The 18,504-nt window shown below is 38.3% G+C and overlaps 1 protein-coding gene across 1 annotated transcript in view; it reads right to left on the bottom strand.

Moving 5' to 3' along the window:
- The window catches only part of SLIT2 (slit guidance ligand 2), a 344,584-nt gene that overhangs the window by 48,002 nt on the left and 278,078 nt on the right, over positions 1-18,504 (bottom strand). Inside the window, exons 21-25 of the mRNA XM_023515340.1 lie at positions 18,138-18,206; positions 15,366-15,437; positions 14,771-14,842; positions 11,799-11,870; positions 9,005-9,168 (exon numbers count right to left, since the gene is read on the bottom strand). Coding sequence (XP_023371108.1) covers positions 9,005-9,168; positions 11,799-11,870; positions 14,771-14,842; positions 15,366-15,437; positions 18,138-18,206 — 449 coding nt within the window. The remainder of the gene's footprint in view (positions 1-9,004; positions 9,169-11,798; positions 11,871-14,770; positions 14,843-15,365; positions 15,438-18,137; positions 18,207-18,504) is intronic.

Below are 18,504 nucleotides of genomic sequence, written 5' to 3'. Positions count from 1 at the left end.
GCAGCCCCAGGGAAGCAGCAGAAGGAACAGCGCAGCCCCAGGTAAGCAGAGGTTCCCTTTGTTCGCACCTTGCTGCTTGGTAAGCAAGCACAAGCTTTAAGCTTTTCTCTTTTCTAAAGTGAACTTGTTCCAAAAAGTGTTAAAATATTGCCTACAAATTAGCCCTCCTGAGACGTCTGCCACAGAAGGGAAAAGAATTCTTGCTTTGGGAGTACAGATCTTTAATAATGTCAGTGAATCAAAGGAGGCCAGTCCGGGCTAACTGGCTTGATTTAAGATTTGGTCTTGACTGAAGAGACCATTAAAGTATCAGCTCTATGGGTGGAGGTGTGTTTAGTTTAATAATTCAAAGGGAACATGGGAAGAAAGTTTGGTTAACAATCTGTCTCTGTCAGTTACTTTAATCTTTAATGGAAGAACTCCTGGACCTCAGATCCATTAAAGCTTGTAGGCAGACTTGCTTACTTGACTCAAATCACTAGTTATGCACCTGACACCAATATTGTTACCCACTGAGAATTGTATCTCACTTTGATTTATTACCAAAAGCTCCAGATAAAAATTTCTAACTAAGTCTCAGACTCTGCCTTCATTCTGACATTCCTTGGAAACATGAGTCAAATAACAAAATCCTGTAGCACTGGCCTTGGATAAGGCAGAGGTACGGCACAGAAAACTCAGGAAACATGCAGGAGATATACGACACTGGGCAAAATTAACTAGGAGGTTTTAATTTAAAATCAATGATCCTATGTGCCACTTGCTATTCCATCACTATATTTCTTCAGCATTAATATCAAATGCATATTTGTTAATGTTTCATTATTAAACCATCCACTTATCCAATATTTAGTAAGGATCTACTTTGTGCCAAGCTCTAGGCTATGACTGGAGGGAGCAGAGCCAAGGGAGAGGCCTGAGTTTCTGGAGAAACTGATCTGAATAGTTCAGCATTAGTAATGATAGGAACGTATCCGTTGGAGAATGAAGGTGGGGAAGAAGAATGGATGTCTTGGAATGTGTGTTCTAAGTTTCCCTTGAAGGAATGGAATCCTCTAAGTGAATGGCAACAGGAATCTGATATTCATCAGAAAGGTCATTGCTAGATATTTGAAGCTGTGGATTGAAATCAGTTCTGAATTTAATATGGCTAAGGATGGAGCATCACACGTGTCTACATGAAAGAGAGGATGACACAGTAAAAGGGATCAAAAGGCAAGAGGATGGAGCGGCGCCTGTGGCTCAAAGGAGTAGGGTGCTGGCCCCAAGTGCCAGTGGAGATGGGTTCAAACCCAGCCCTGGCCAAAAAGAAAAAAAAAATGCAAAAGAAAAAAAAAAAAGCAAGAGGATGAACAGAGCAGAACAGTGGCCATCACAGTCTGAGAAGGAAAGAGAACAAATAAAGATAACTGAGACTAAGCCACTGAATTTGGGGGAGACAGAGGCCCCCGTCCCCTTCCAGTTTCGTTGGAGGAGTGGAGATGGTTGCCAGATTAGGGGGTTAAAAATCTTAAAAATTTGTGTTACCTAAATGATTAACTACAAGCACAAAAGCTAAATTATTGCACCTCTGGGATTATCAGACTTTGCCACATTTACAGGTGACCTTAAGCCAGTAAATGAAGTTCTTGAATCAAAATTAAGAGGAAAGAGTGATCATTATTTTATGAAATTCTTTTAGCAGAGAGTATATGAATATAAAATATTTAAGAACAGAACGTTAATCCTTGGTTGTCTTCACCTACTGAAGTAAATGGCTGTTAAAATTATCCCACGGTTTTAAGTTTTAAAAAGTGTAATGAAAAAATAGCCCCTTTTTTGTATTGTAAAGTTGGTGCTTTTGAAAGATAACCATGCACATATCTGAATGTTGTCTTTAGCCAACAAATAAATCAAAGTCCCTTCCTCTCAAAACAAAATGTTATTTCCAAGTTGCAACTATTAATATGTGCTAGTGATGTGAAGATGTGAAAGGATTTGCAAAATTTCTCTGTAATGCTTCAAAATTGATTTAACTGGTGAACTTTGGGCTAAATTATTTAATCACCTTCATATTTCATTAAGTGACTAAGGAGTGTCTCAAGCAAAAATTATGAAGACACACCATAGAAGCCCTCAATCAAGATGATCAAAAATTCCTCCCTCAAAGATGTTGATCTCGCTAAAAAAAAAAAAAAAAGAAAGAAAAAAGTGTTACAATGTCATTGCTGAGAGATACAGCATTCTCCCCAGAAATTCAAGAATCTAGAGCAGTGGTTCTCAACCTTCCTAATGCTGCAACTCTTTAATATAGTTCCTCATGTTGTGGTGACCCCCAACCATAAAATTATTTTCATTGCTACTTCATAAATGTAATTTTGCTACTGTTATGAATGGTAATGTAAATATCTGATATGCGGGAGGCCCCAAAGGGGTTGCAACCCACAGGTTGAGAATCGCTGATCTAGACGTTTCTTAACATATAAAATTAGAGGCAGAGATCAACTGGCAAGGTAAATGCTGATTGTCTTGGGATTTATAAAAGTTCCAGGTTTCCTTGATCTGTTAGCTGCCCTTGATGAATGAAGTGCTGAGAGCTACTCATTACCAGACCTCTGCCACATATTTTCAGCTCATGGTTACCAGACACCTTCCTACTGGGACCTCCACTCCCCTTCTGTGTAGTGTTCTGAGTTCCACTTGACTCACAGTAAGAATTTCCTGATGGCCTCATGAGCCTGACAGTACCAGCCACAACTCCATAATTACTTGGTATGGGCATATGTTATGACCTTTTATGTTTTTCCATCACCAAACTTCCATGTTGTTTAGAATTGTCTATTTAAATGTCTCTATCAGTGAACTAGAAGCTCCAGGAGAATATGAGTTTTACTCTGAATTGTTTATTGCTGTTTTCCTAAGGCCCTAGAGTCATGATGGTACACAGTGGGAACTCAATAAATGTTTGTTGAGTGAATAAAGAAACATATGATTCATTTCCATTAGATTGCTCATTCCTTAGCACATATGAATCTTTAACAAATGTCTGTCAAATGAAGAAAATAACAATTTAGCTGCCTGCATAGCTAAAGCCCAAGGCAATAAATTGAATATTAGACATTATCAATATTTCACTTTCCACGCTAATTTTCTGTTTTATTGAAGACTTCTTGATCACTCTATCTTTGTCTTATATTTAAAAGATGAAGATAGGACATTTGAGTTATAGACAAGTCCTGACCTTCTGCATATCACTCATGAATGCTGTATCTGGGTATTAATTAATACACCCTGATAATCTGTTTCTTCCCATTCATTTATTTCTGTCGCACATCAAAACTACAAGAGTGCATCATAAAGAAAACACTCTGAAAAATTCAGGACCAACATTTAATTGAATGAATTAATCATTGAATATAGCATAGAGTTTTAGAAGAAAAAATCATTTCAATTATATTTAAACAGAGGTACATAATAAACATGTCTTCAAATAAAGAGTATTCACCTTCTTGCTGTAACTTGAAATTACATATTGACAAACCTTAATACTGGGAGTTTTAATTTACATGATTTTCATGAATAAAGTAACACAGTGACCACTGGTTCTCAACCTTCCTAATGCCCCGACCCTTTAATACAGTTCCTCATGTTGTGGTGACCCCCAACCATAAAATTATTTTCGTTGCTACTTCATAACTGTTTTGCTACTGTTATGAATGGTAATGCAGGTATCTGAAAGGCAGGATGGTCTTAGGTGACCCCTGTGAAAGGGTCGTTTGACCCCCAAAGGGGTTGCGCCCCCTCAAGTTGAGAACCACTGTATTAGACTGACATAATTATGGGGAAAGCTAAATTAAAATCTGAAAATCACAAATATAAAATAGTTAAGGAAGTATTATTTGACTTTCTCTCAAATGGGGAAAGTATAGTACTTACTACAGGTGTGATGGAAAGATTAAAAGGGGTAAAAATCTATGTCAAGTGCTCAGCGTAATGGAAACCGCTCAACAGCAGTCAGCTGTGCTTGTCACCGTCCACTTAACAGCAGCAGTACCAGTCAGGGCAGTTAGGTGTGGGTAACAACTTAGTCTGAATGGTCAGAAATCTTAAAACTGTCCATTTATTTCTGTGGCACATCAAAACTACAAGAGTACATGATAAACAAAACACTCTGAAAAGTCCAGGACCACATTTAATTGAAAGAAGGAATTCTTTAGCTATTTTATATTTGTGATTTTCAGATTTTATTTTTGGGGGGGCGGGGAGGCCCACAGTGCCCGGCTAGTTTTTGGTTGCGGCCATCATTGTTGTTTGGCGGCCCCGGCTGGATTCGAACCCACTAGCTCAGGTGTATGTGGCTGGAGCCTTAGCCGCGATTTTCAGATTTTAATTTAGCTTTCCCTACACCTCAAATTTAAAATACTGAATTGAATAACTGCATTTAAAATACTCTACTGCTAAAAAATGTCTTATGTGTTATTCTATTCATAAAAAATCATGTAAATAAAAACTCCCAGGATGAAGGTTTGCCGATATGTAATTTCAAGTTATAGCAAGAAGGCGAATACTCTGTATTTGAAGACATGTTTATTACGTACCTCTATTTAGATATCATTTAAATGATTTTTTCTCCTAAAAAATGCTATGCTATTGTGTGTAAAAACCCCACACTGTACCCCAGAAGTGCATTAATGTACATAGTTACCATTCAATAAAAAAAAATGCTATGCTATTATTCTCAGCGATTCTTTCAATGATGCTATTTTGACACAGGCTGAGACAAAGGCTGGTGAAGGGCATTATGGGTTCAGTGCTGCTGTCACTCCAAAATCATATTAAGCTGCAGAGAAACTGTGTAAACTCCTGAAGTGTGCGGGTGGAATTGCATTATATTTGCTGAATGTCCACACTGCTTGCCAACTGGCTTATCTTCATGCTAGTTTGAGGTCTACGTTGAAACATATGTAATCAGTTGATTTGATAATTTGGTCAATATTAAATTGAACTGCCCCAGTGAAGCTGATAGAGTTAGGGCCATTATAGCATCTGTCAATTAAGAAAGCTCAGCTCAAGGGTTGTCTGGCAGCCCTGGAACAGGTCCAGAACTTTCTGATAGTGTAGCTCAGCTGCTCCCGTTCTGCCCACCTGGAGGGCTGGCCTCACGGTTGTCTGCTTGTCTAAATAAAAACTCTCAGTATTAAGATTCACTGAGACCACTGAACCTTTCTTCTTCGGAGTTCTTGTAGCAACTATAATAACCAATACCCACTAGCCTCATATGGGTATTTAAGTTTAAATATATGTAAAATTAAATTAAAGATTTGTTTTGCTAGTCATGTTAGTCATATTTTTTAAGTGCTCAGGAATCACAAGTGTCTAATGAAGATATTGGAGAGTGAAGATTTAGAATTTTTTTTCTTTTCCTTTTTTTTGCAGTTTTTTGGCTGGGGCTGGGTTTGAACCCACCACCTCCGGTATATGGGGCTGGCATCCTACTTCTTTTGAGTCACAGGCGCCACCCAAGATTGAGAATATTTTATCATTGCAGAAAGTTTTGTTGGGCAGTGTTGAGGAGGACCAATTCACCCTCAAGCATATTTCTGTTCATGCTAAACTAAGGCCATGTGATACTGCTATCATTAAATAAAACAAAAATTAGTTACATAAATCATGAGTTTCAAAAACCTTTACATATATACATACATATATACAGGCATACTTGCCAATAATGTGGCTTCCATTCCAGAATGCCGCAATAAAGTAAATAAGGTAATTAAGAGATTCACGAGAGGCTTGGTGTCCATAGCTCAGTGAGTAAGGTGCTGGCCATATACACTAAGGATGCTGGGTTCAAGCCCATCCCGGGACTGCTAAACAACAACAACTGCAATCAAAAAATAGCTGGGTATTGTGGCAGGTACCTGTAGTCCCAGCTAGTTGGAAGGCTAAGGCAAAAGAATCCCTTATGCTCAAGAGTTTGAGGTTGCTATGAGCTGTGATGCCACAGCACTCTACCAAGACCAACATAGTGAGACTCTGTCTCCCCTCCCCCAAAAAGACTTTTTCATTTTCTGAGTGCAAATAAAAGTTATGTTTGTCTTAAACTGTAGTCTGTGACATATATAATAGCATCATCTCTTAAAAGAGTAATATATGGCAGATACCTTAATTTAAAATAGTCTATTGCTAAAAAATACTGACAATGATCTAAGGCTTCAATAAATCTTTTTTTTTTTTTTTTTTTTGCAGTTTTTGGCCAGGGTTGGGTTTTGATTTAAAGTGAGAGATGAGGTCTCCTCCCAATTGTCTAATTTCAATATTTTGTGGTCTCAGGGAATTGGGAGGATTGAGGCAAGGGAAGGGCCAGTCAGTGGAGCAGTCAGGACAGACACTTATCAGTTAAGTTTGCCATCTTATATGGGTGTGGTTTGGGGTGTCTGCCCCCCGAATCATAACAGCAGCATCAGAGGTCACTGATGGCAAATTATCATGTCAGATATAATAATAAAAATGCCTAAAACTTTGAGAATTACCAACATGTGACAGGGACAAGAAGGGAGCACATAGGGTTGGAAAAATGGGGCCAACAAGGTTCTGTGTGTGAACAACACAGAGTCTATGAAAGCACAGTAAGGTGAGGTAGGACTGGACATACATGCTGGACTTCTGTACATTTATCATGTGAGCATAAACTGTGATGTTTTCAGAGTGGAATATAAATAGGCAGCTTTTCTTAAATGTTTGTTATAAGATTTTGTTTAAGAAATATTTCCAGGAATACAGGGAAAGGGGAGAGGGAGGGCAGGGGAGGGGAGGAGAGGGCAGGGGGGAGGATGGGTGGAGGGGGGAGGATGGGTGGAGGGAGGGCAATTGGTGGGTTCAGGGCAAGTAATCAAAGAGACTCACTTGTAATTAATATTAATAGCAATAATCAATTCAGAGAAAAATGTGAAAACTAATACACTTTTAGTGCCAAAACATTTTATAATCTAAATTATGCACAATTTTTTTTGTAACACAGAATGATACAGTTTCCTGATGTACTAGAAATAGGAATTCAAGGAGAAAATGGAAATTAAGGAGAATCTTGCTTTTGTGACTTTTAAAATTAGATCCACGAAGGGGAGGCAGGAGGGTTGAGGGGGATCACGGTGTGTGGCACACCTCTTGGGGACAGGACACAATTATAAGAGAGATGTCAGCCAATGTAATCAGTGTGACCTAATTCTTGTACCCTGAATGAATTCCAAACAATTAAAAAAAATTAGCTCCACTAAATACATTTAAAATAATAGGAAAGTTTTGTCTTACTAGTCAATATTCACAAAGTGCCGTCAGTTGCATCTTTTTTAACCACCTGCAGTCATTAAAAAAAGCATTAAATGCCAACTGAAAAGTGTTTGGGGGTAGCTGGGTGCAGTGGCTCACCCCTGGAACCTAGCACTTGGGAGGCAGAGGTGGGTGAATTGCCTGAGCTAATAGTTTTGAGACCAGCCTGAGCCAAAGAGAGATCTGGTCTCTAAAAATAGCCAGGCATTGTAGCCAGTGCCTGTAGTCCCAGCTACTTGGGAGCCTGAGGCAAGAGAATCACTTAAGTCCAGGAGTTTGAGGTCACTGTGAGCTGTGATGTCATAGCACTCTACCTGGGGTGACAAGTGAGACTTTGTCTCAAAACCAAAACGAAACAAAAAAGTGTTTGGAAGAGTGTATAGTTTTTGAAAATTCTTTCTTTTATTAACAAGCATGGGGTGTCTCATATCATCTTTTTGTAGTATTTTAAAATGTCATAAAAATACAATTAACAGGTACACTATCTTGAATTTTGTGAGCCAGTGTGTTATACATGTATTAACTCACATAATTTTCATAAAACCATTCTGACTGATACTATCCTCATTTCCACTTATAACAAGAAAACTGAGGCGCTGACTGGTCAAGGTTACCCAGGTACTGAAAAGCAAAGCTGAGGTTTAACTTTGGCCAGACGAGGTTTTAGACCTCACATCACGACCCACATCACAAGACACCGAATGAAACAGATTTTTCCTACATAAATTGGCCAGTGTTCAAAGCTTGTCTTTTCAAGTACATTAGCGAGTCTCGGAAGGCAAGACTATCCCTTCAACTTCTCTGCATTCCACAATACATCAGATTTAGTTTTAGACATAAAACATCTTTAATTAACATTTTCTGTTTATCCATTTAGATTATTCAAGAATGTCTCTATGCGACCTAATAATTTCGAGCAGCTCCCTAGGTATATGTATGATCTAGGAATAATAGTAACTTTCTATTCTACTTTTTGGAAGAGATCTAGAGCCATATTGATAAGTGAAACAAGTTTAATAGTGCTTATCTCTTGAGTAGTTTGATTCATGGTTACTTTTATTTCTTTTTGCAGAAATAAAATAGCACAATTGCTTACATTTTCAGAGTTAGATTTTCTATAGCAGACCTGTATTACTCTTGTAATAAAAGAAGAAAGTAGTATTTATTAAAACACTATAATTCACACATACAGAGAACAAAGGTAAAGAGAAGGGGTACAGACAAGAAGGGCACAGGAAGATCAGCACAAAATCCCCAGGACATGAGGCGAGGCAGAAGGTTTGGGCTGAACCTTGGGAGGGCCCCTTTCTCCTTACCTGGTACAGGGAAGCCACAGGGCCCTGGCAGCCCTAGAGAAGGGCGTATGTTAAGATAAGGCAAAAGCAAAACATTGTACTTGTTAGAAGGTATTTAAGGCATTTCCAGAAATTGTGAACTTTACGGTTTTCATACATTTTCAAGAAAACTTTGCTCTTTCCAGTGGATGATTTTTGAGATGTATTTGAAAAGCTTAGTTCTTTACTTGGCCCCTCAAGTGACTACCCTGTCTTGTCCGTGCATGGGTGGGGCAAGGTCATTACTTACTGGGCTTTTCAACTATACCTTGGAAGTCCAGTGGTAAAATGGCTGTCTTTTCCTTTTTTTACTTAATAAAGTAATCTTTAGAAAAAGCAGTAAAAACGATGAAAGACAATACCTTGACACGTAAATTTTTTGGAGGGAGTTGTGAGTAATAGTTTATCAGCCATTTCTCCAGGACCAGCACAGCGGGCAATTCCGGGTTCCTTGTATTCCGACTTCACCCAGTCGGATAACCACTGCATGTTACAATCACAGTAAAGAGGGTTGGCTCCAATCGCTCTGGAAAAACAACACCACAAAAGCACAAACACACATACACACACACACACACAGTATGGATGTATTATTTCCTAAGGGAACAGAATGCAGTGCTGCTCAGTAGAAAAACCCTACAGATTTATTGAGGATAACACTTTAGCAGAAAGCAGAGACAACGTGGGTTCCCCGTTTTGCTGACTGACATGTCACCAGTGCTCACACTTACCTGTCCTTTACAAGGAATCCTTGTATTTGCAAAGACAGGTTTAGACAGGTGTGAGCACACGCTCGGCGTATTAACGCTTCCTTCATTCACCAAATATTTCCTGAGAACTCAATCACTGTGCCAGGTTTCAAGGACCAAATATAAATAAAGCATTATTCCTGCCTCCAAAGAACTCCTCCTGCTGAGGAGAGAGCATTCACTCCCCCCTAATAATTTTTATTCAAAGTACTAGAAGCATGTACTAGATGTCTGTCACTGAACTGACTTGTTGGTGGAGAAGGGTGGTGGTAGTTTAAGAAATTTTAAAGTATGTGGGATATTTAGAGTTGAGTAGGTGAAAAGGTTGGCAGGACACTTCAGGTAAAGGAGCAGGAAGCAAAGCACAGAGATAAAGTGTGGCATGATGGCATGAATTATTAAAGATGTCTAAAGCTACTTCCCGGAAGCTGAGTTGGACTGCACAGTGGGTGTCTGTCCCTTTGCAAAGTCTCTCATGTTACGGTTTCTACTCCCCTAAGCAGCGCTAGTGACAGCAAAGTAACCAAGAAACTAGCTAACACTTACGGCACTCTGACTATATCCAGGTGCTGGGCTAAGCCAATATTTCTATGATGTCCCTCATTTTATCCTACATAGTAACTTTATGAGGTTAAAATTATCCATAATCCACTTCACAGTTTAAGAAACTGAGACCACAGAAACCAACCAGTGGGATCATAATTCTGTTAAACTTGAGAACAAATAGTAGACATGTAAAGTAGTCCTTAAAAACTGGTGAATTCTGATTCATAAAGAACTTACTTCTAGGTCTTCAGTCTACACATAATTCATCTTATTCTTTTTTAGGCAATTCCCAAATTATATTTGTAAAATCATAATACTTTGTATGATAGCAGAACTCATGTTACGCTCCTGTGTATATGTCAGACTCAAATCCTAGTAAATTAAAAATGAGCACTAGTGATGCTTGATGTTGCCAAGATGTCTGATCTCATCCAAGCTGACATTGCTAAGTCCTTACTATGACGGAGGAGGAAGTGGAAAAAGGGAATAAATCAGAGCTGTTGATGATCTAGGCAGTAAAAAGACAAATGCATGAAGGGAACACAAGGAAAACAGGGCACAGGACAAAGAAGATTCAAATCGCTCTCACTGTCAGGGGTGGGGTGGGGATGTGAAGGAAGGATCTGCTCATCTCAAGCAGGACCTCCCTGCACAGCCTTTTCTGATCCGTGAGGCTGACACCAGCAGGACGGCACCTCCTGCTCTGTGCTGCGTTTCCTGCTAGTCCTACAGCCCTGATCTAGGAGAGTCATTCATGTTATCCTGTATCACACACGGCAGCCCCAGAGTTTGTAAAGGGGTAACTGTGATATGGACTTTGAAGTGCTCAAAAATGAAAAAGTGGAGGTCTCGCTGCCCAAGACTTGATAGTTTAGCAGAAGGAATATTAATAGTCAGCACCCCCCCAGGCTTAGAGGTGGATACACAAAAAGCCTTATTGATAACACAGACCCTACAAGGCAAATTCAGGTGTAACAGGACTGACTATTGGATTCTATTTTTCAATCATCTACCTTTTCCAATTTTCTAAATCTTTATCTTCATGCAGTTTGCAAGTTTTGGAAGGGAAGAGCCAAGCTGGGAGAGAATACGGAAGGCAACCTCCCCTGGAGAACAGGACTGTGACATTTACAGCTGAAGCCGACAACTGCCAGCAGGTGGCGCCAAACACAGCATCACTCGAGGAGGCTTTCCACCCTATCCTAGGCTTGCTCCCTGAACTTTAATGGAATGATAGAATTAAGCCAGAATGAGGTTTTTGCACCCCAATTAGTACATATTTTAAAAACTATTTTACTGTGTTTCCCCAAACTGGAAGCATAAGTAGGTTGTTCTGAGAGGAAGCACAAAGGAGAATCATTTCATCCAATGTGAGGATTTGGCTCTTTGAGTCTTGAACCACACAGAATTTATTTTTCACATGGTTCCACAGCTTGCACTGAGCAATATTTGATAAATAAATGAATCTAGTTTGAACAAATCAGGAACATGTGATACTTGGGTTGTGACTTGAAAAATCAGGTCTGGGAGAGAGCGAATTGAAGGACAGATGAAGTTCTAGAATCAGAGAACAAGGAGAAGGGGAGGGCATGGACTCGTGAATCAGGGAGGGCAGGTTTATAGATGAGACATTTTTAGTTAAGTGACGAGAACTCAATGGGATGCAAGAGCTGAAGGGTAGATTAGAGCTATTTTGCGGAGGGCATCATGTTCAAGTTGAAGATCTTCACATTTTTTTCTTTAAAGATGAAACTAATCAAATCTTAAACCATTGCAATAAAAGAAGTGGCAGAGGATTACTCCCACACACTCACTAAGGAGCGTTTCACCCTAAATCTACAGTCATGAATTAGATACTCACAGATGTGACAGTGCAGAGAGGTCATTGAAAGCACCTTCAGGCACGACAGAAATGTCATTTCCATGTAGGGAGCTAAAAGCAAGAATGAGAAAAATTAAGTTTCCTACATTTCAAGAGTTCAGAAAAATTTCCAGGCATGTATGAGATTTTATCTTAATAATATACACTTTACATTGGTACAGAAAAGATGATCTATTTAATAAACAGTTCTGGTACAACTGGATGTCTACTCGGGAAAGCAGAAAGTTAGCTGCTATTTCATGTAAATTGTACAAAATAAATTTCAGATTGAAGAGTTAAATGCAGAAGTTGAAATATATTTAAATTTATGCAGAGACGGGGTGTGGTGGCATACGCCTATAATCCTGGCACTTTGGGAGCCCAAGGCAGGAGGATCTCATGAGACTGGGAGTTAAAGACCAACGTGGGCTACATATTGAGATCCCATCTGTACAAAAAAATGTAAATAATTAGCTAGCATAATTGTGTGCACCTATAGTCCTAGCTACTTGGAAGGCTGAGGCAGAAGGGTTGCTTGAGCCCAGGAGTTCAAGTCTTCAGTGAGATACTAAACAGGGTGCCACAGTGACACCCTATCTCAACAAAATAAAAATAATAAAATTTAGAAGAGCTCCTTTTTACAAACATGAAATGGAGCTTCATTTTACAAACATGAAATGTGCTTTCAAAAGCACAACATAAGGCTCGGCGCCTGTGGCTCAAGTGACTAAGGCGCCAGCCACATACACCTAAGGTGGTGGGTTCAAATCCAGCCCGGGCCTGCCAAGCAACAATGATGGCTGCAACCAAAAAATAGCCGGGCGTTGTGGCGGGCGCCTGTGGTCCCAGCTACTTGGGAGGTAGAGGCAGGAGACTCGCTTGAGCCCAGGCGTTGGAGGTTGCTGTGAGCTGCAATGCCACAGCACTCTACCGAGGGGGACAGCTTGAGGCTCTGTCTCAAAAAAAGAAAAAAAGCACAACACAAAATCCAGAAATCATAAATGAAAAGAGTGCTAAATATTTGATAGCACAAAATATATCCATAGGTGAAAAAAAATTCCACATTGGTAAATACTTGCAACTTACATAAGACACAAGAATTAATTCCTTTATAAAAAGACCTGCAAGCATAGGGACAAGCAGTCGATGCATAAAAACATCTCCATTAATAAGAAAAAGACAAAGTACCTGATAGAAAAATGGAGTAACGATCTGAACAGCACAAATAAGAAGCACAAATGCTCAATAAACAAAGAAAATATACTCAATTGCCCCAGTAATTGGAAATACAAATTAAAACAAGAACTGAAAATAATTTTCAATCTGTCGTGTAGTCAAAAATAAAAGGATTAATAATATTCAGTGTTTGCAAGAGTGCTCTGAAATAAAAAGTACTCTACAACAGCTCATGGAAACACACATTTGTAAATTGATAAGACCTTGCTGGGAGACAACACAACAGTAACTTTTGGTAGCCTCATTATATTTGAAATACCTCTCTACATAATTCATTGCTAAAAGGGTAGCACATTTGGACCAAGACGCATATATAGGATGTTCGTTGAAGTACTATGAAGCACTTGTAAAAATTTGTAAATAAATCAAATTATAGTGAAGACAAGGATGAATAAATATGGTTCTTCTAACCTTCTAACTGGTAACTCTGTACCAGTTACACAGTTAAGAAATATCTATACACAGGAGGTGCCTGTGGCTCAAAGGGGTAGGGCGCCAGCCCCAAATGCTGGAGGTGGTGGGTTCAAACCCAGCCCTGGCTAAAAAAAAAAAAAAAGAAAGAAAAAGAAATATCTATACATGATAGAATGGAAACATTGTGCATGCTAAATAAAAATAGCCAATGGCAGAATAAGAAAAGATTCTATTTTTTGTCTCTTAAAAGTTATATAATTGTGGGCACATATATATTAGGATGTAAAAACAAATGTATATGGACAAAACCAGAAGAGTTTTAACTATTAATTCTAGGGGAAGGAACATGATTAAGCCTCATGTTTTATTTAACATACTTTTTTTTTGCAATTTTTGGCAGGGGTTGGGTTTGAAACTGCCACCTGTGGCATATAGGGTCAGCACCCTACTCCTTGGAGCCACAGGCACCACCCTATTTCACATACTTAGAAATGCATTTTTATAATAAAAATGTTTTCAAGTACTGCATAATTTCTTTGGAATTAAATTTCCCAATATTTCTTTCAGAATTAATTGCAGGTATATAAATCAGACATCTTTTTTTTTTTTTTCTTGAGACAGAGCCTCAAATTGTTGCCCTAGGTAGAGTTGCCCTCATAGCAACCTCCAACTCCTGGGCTCAAGCGATTCTTCTGCCTCCACCTCCCAAGTAGCTGGGGCTATAGGTGCTCACCACAATGCCTGGCTATTTTTTGGTTGCGGCCATCATTGTTGCTTGGTAGAACCCAGGCTGAATTCAAACCCACCAGGTCAAGTGGGTTGTATGGCTGCTTGAGCCACAGATGCGAAGCCTAAACCATACATCTTAATCTTATATATTATCAAATAAACGACTACAGCAATAGTATTACGAAAGCGAAAGTGATATTGTCCAAACTGAAGCTACTGAACAATGACACGGTAAGATATGATTTTTCTATTTCCAAATTTATAGTAAGGTCTAATACACATATCCTATAATAGCCAATCATCAACAAGGCAGCTTAGGTATAAAAAGACAACCTAAGGCCAGGCAAAGGGCGAGCTCACACCTGTAATCTTAGCACCCTGGGAGGTCAAGGTACTAGGACCCCTGAAGGTGAAGAGTTTGAGACCAGTTTGAGCAAAAGTACATCTCAGTCTCTATTGAAAATAGAAAAAAAAGTTAGCTGTGTGTGGTGGTGCACACCTGTCTTCCTAGCTACTGGAGGCTGAGGCAGGAGGATCACTGAGCCCAGGAGTTGAAGCTGCAGTGAGCAGTGACGTGAATATAAGCTACTTACAGTAATCGAAGAGACTTCAATCCATCAAAGGTTCGAGGAGGAAGACATCTCAGGCGGTTGTAACTAAGAATTCTGAAAGCACACACACACTGATTTGTTTGATTTAGGAATCCAAAAATGGTTAAATAATATTTTTAAAATAATGCAGTTATTGAAGTGTGTACTATGGGTTACTTGAGCATTTTATAAATTGATAACATTTACACATAAGGTTTTTTTTTTTTTTAATTTTTATGTCATCTCCCTAAGAGGACATACGTGTTTTCTAAACACAATCTAGAATTTTTCTCGGTGGCAACCCCTGCCTGACAAGGCTGCCCCCACCATCCTCACTAAGGTGACTTTCCCCAGAAGCCTGGCTCAAGAATTTCCCCTAACCCTATCACAGAAATAAGTTGTTTGTTTCTTTCATGGAACCCAGCACTGTCTGTAATATCCATATTTGTTCATGTATTGAGGATTTGTCTGTTCCTCTGAATAGAAACATTCCCCGGGGCAGAGATTACTTCTTATTCACTAAGAATGTTAAGCATCCAGAAAATGCCTTTTGTGCAGTGATTTAAAAGAATTTTCAGTATCACATGTTCACACTCACAAGGTGAGGAGCTGGGTCATGTTGCTGAAGCTCTGATTGGAAAGGGTGCTTATTCTGTTGTTACTTAAGTCTCTAAAAGAGAAAAAGGAAGAAATAGTCTACTGTTAGCCATGGAAATGGGAATATTAGTGATTCTTAGAGAGAGAAAGGTCTTCTTTACAGCCAGTCACTCCCTTATTGTCTGAAGACAAAAAGACACCAGATCACACTATGAAATAGATGGCAACATTGTTTATAATTATTCACTTGCAACCCTGTTGAGATTAGGAGGGAACACATGCCTTGCTTTAGCCAATGAGGTGTGAGTATATGGGGACTTTAGCCAATGGGGTGTGAATACACAGGGTCTTTAGCCAATGGGGTGTGAGTACACAAGGTCTTTAGCCAATGGGGTGTGTACACACAGGATCTTTAGCCAATGGGGTGTGAGTACACGTGGCTGGTCTATTTGTGAGCAGCTGCTCAGGTTCAGAGTGAGCTCATGTTTCCTTACACTGCTGTTGCCACCTCCAGGAGACTCATGATGGTTCCCAGGGAGCTCTCTTGGAGGCGACTTATAATAGACACATTTTGTGGGTGATAACATCAACCTCATCCTCCTAAGTGCTATCAGATACACAAATTTTATCCTCACGGATCATAATTGATCATTTATCATTTAAATAGTCCAATATGCTTTTCATAAAGTTTCAAACACATATTCAAATGTCATACCTGAAAGAACCCCTGAGCAATAACATTCAGTACAGATGCCTGTGTTCCTGACCCTGACCAAATCACTGTAGGACCCAGTAGGTCCTCGATAAAAATCTGTTTGATGAATATTTGGTAAATAAGAAAGATGGTGAATTTTTACCTACACTAAATGGCTCTTGTAAGTGGAATGTGTACTATAGGTTGTAATTTATATTCTGTGAACTTAATTTTATTCCTATTATATATACATATCAAAATATAAATATATTCACTAACGTCTATGTACTATATATATATTCACTATATACATTCACTATTTTTCTGAAGCAAAATGCAAAATATTTGAATAAATAGAAGACTCAGAAAAGCTGAGGATTATCAGTTCCTTTATTAACCAAATGTCAGTAAAATGGACCCATAAAATTAGAAAAAAGCTAGGAATCTTTTCAATCCATATTTTTTTTTAGAAGTTTACTTTTTTTTTTTTTTAATATTTCACTGGCCCAGATTGGGTTCGAATTGGCCACCCTTGATGCATGAGGCTGGTGCCCTAACTGTGCTCCAGGAGCTGAGCCTACAACCCATATTTTAAGCTGCCGAAGTACTATACCTAAATTTTAAAAATAAATGTGTCTACTTTAGAAAGAATTAGTTGCCCAGAGTTGTGTAATGAGTCATGGGTAAAACCATTTCTACATTCACAATTCTCATTTTTCATTTCCAACTGATTTTAAATAATTACACGCTGTCCCACAAATGACCCAATTCTGCTAAAGTGACCCCTTGGAAATTGCAGTAATTTAATGGTTTATTTAACATAATAAAATGTATATAGTCGGTTCTTGTGGCTACAATATCAATGACTTAAGGAAGAACAAGGAACCTTTTCTGTAATTTAATCATTTGCCATTTAAATAGTCCAATATACTTTTTATGAAGCTTTGATTTTCACATACATTTAAGGAAAATCAAAAATGATCAGAAGAAACCTCAATAAATAAGGTTTGCTTGGGGTATGTAACACTCTCTGCTACTTGGGTTTCTAGAATTCTCTTAAGAATAAACTGTCTTATTCTAACAACATTAGCAATCTGCCCCTAAAGCTATTCATATTTACTCTAAAATTAGAAAGGCTTAAACTAATAATAAGGAATGTTCAATTAATCCATGTATCAATCATCTTCTAGATAATTTTCTTTTGGTATGTTCTAGTTTATCAATTATCAACAAGGCTACTCTTAAAGCAGCAGTTCTCAACCTGTAGGTTGTGACCCACAGGAACTGTGTACTAAAGGGTCACAGCATTAGGAAGGTTGAGAACCAGTCTTAAAGCCTGATATTATGTGCAACAAGATTATGTTTGTTTTTAAACATTGTGTACAGAACTAAATCAAAATGCTTCTATATTTAATTATCTTCTTGTGTTTAAAACTGAGAGATGGTTAAAACTGTTTACATTCATTAAAAAATGTAACAGAGGGCATCAAAAAATGCTGAAAAAAAATCAATAATTTGAATTTTATTCTTAGGAAGTCAATACTTTGTCAATTTTACTTACATACTATATAAATTTATATATAGATGCTATAAAATAAATTTTAATACCTGAGACCCATAACTTAATAATATTTTATATAAGGAACAGAAACCTAATAAACTAAATTTTTAATATATTTTCATTAAGTTGTTCATCATTCATCGTATTTCATTTCAAGTCAAGACTAAAGACACGGCTTATCTTTCCTTCCTTGGCTTGGCATAAAATAGCCTACATCTGTCAATAAAAGTAAGCAGTTTATCATGTTTCTATAATTCTCTGACTACTTAAACTTTCTTGTATTCATACATCTTTGAATTTAGAGGAGGACCTTTTTCTAAGACATTCCATTGCCTGACTGATATTCAATGAAGATGTAGCCGGTGATCCAGAACCACAGTGAGCAAGGAGGGACGCATCTAAGTGTAGATGATTTATTTTATCTGAAAGGTTCACTAAATCTTCTGCCCCTTGCTGCCCCCATTTTCATGAAATAGATTAAAGCAAAAATGAAAAAAAAAATACAGTATGTTACTCACATAAGTGTTAAATGTTTGTAGTTAGAGAGTTCCTTTGGAACCAGCGTAAATTGGTTTCCATCAAGATACCTAAAAACAAAGAAACAGTATTATTTTCTTACAAGTAACAGTGGCCACCCATAAAATAAGTGAACAATATTTCACTCTTAAGGCAAAGAAACTTGGCAGTTTTTGTGTTACAATGTCATCCTCCTGTCTGGGGTCATTACTGAAGAAAAGTAAAGAAAGAAAAAAAAAATTACAGTTGTCAAATACAGCAGAATTCTTCGTGGATCATTTAAGCTAAATTATAAAGTCAAAGTCTCTGTGGTTTATCTAAGAAGGCAAGGCGAGCTTTTAGCAGCTGTGTGTCAGCAAGGGGGCCCAC

Source organism: Otolemur garnettii, unplaced genomic scaffold (assembly GCF_000181295.1).
Source record: "Otolemur garnettii isolate 467f Iridium unplaced genomic scaffold, OtoGar3 scaffold00069, whole genome shotgun sequence".
In the NCBI taxonomy this organism is placed as follows: domain Eukaryota; kingdom Metazoa; phylum Chordata; class Mammalia; order Primates; family Galagidae; genus Otolemur; species Otolemur garnettii.
Note: the sequence above shows the minus strand (reverse complement) of the source record. Positions and strands in the feature narration are given on the sequence as shown.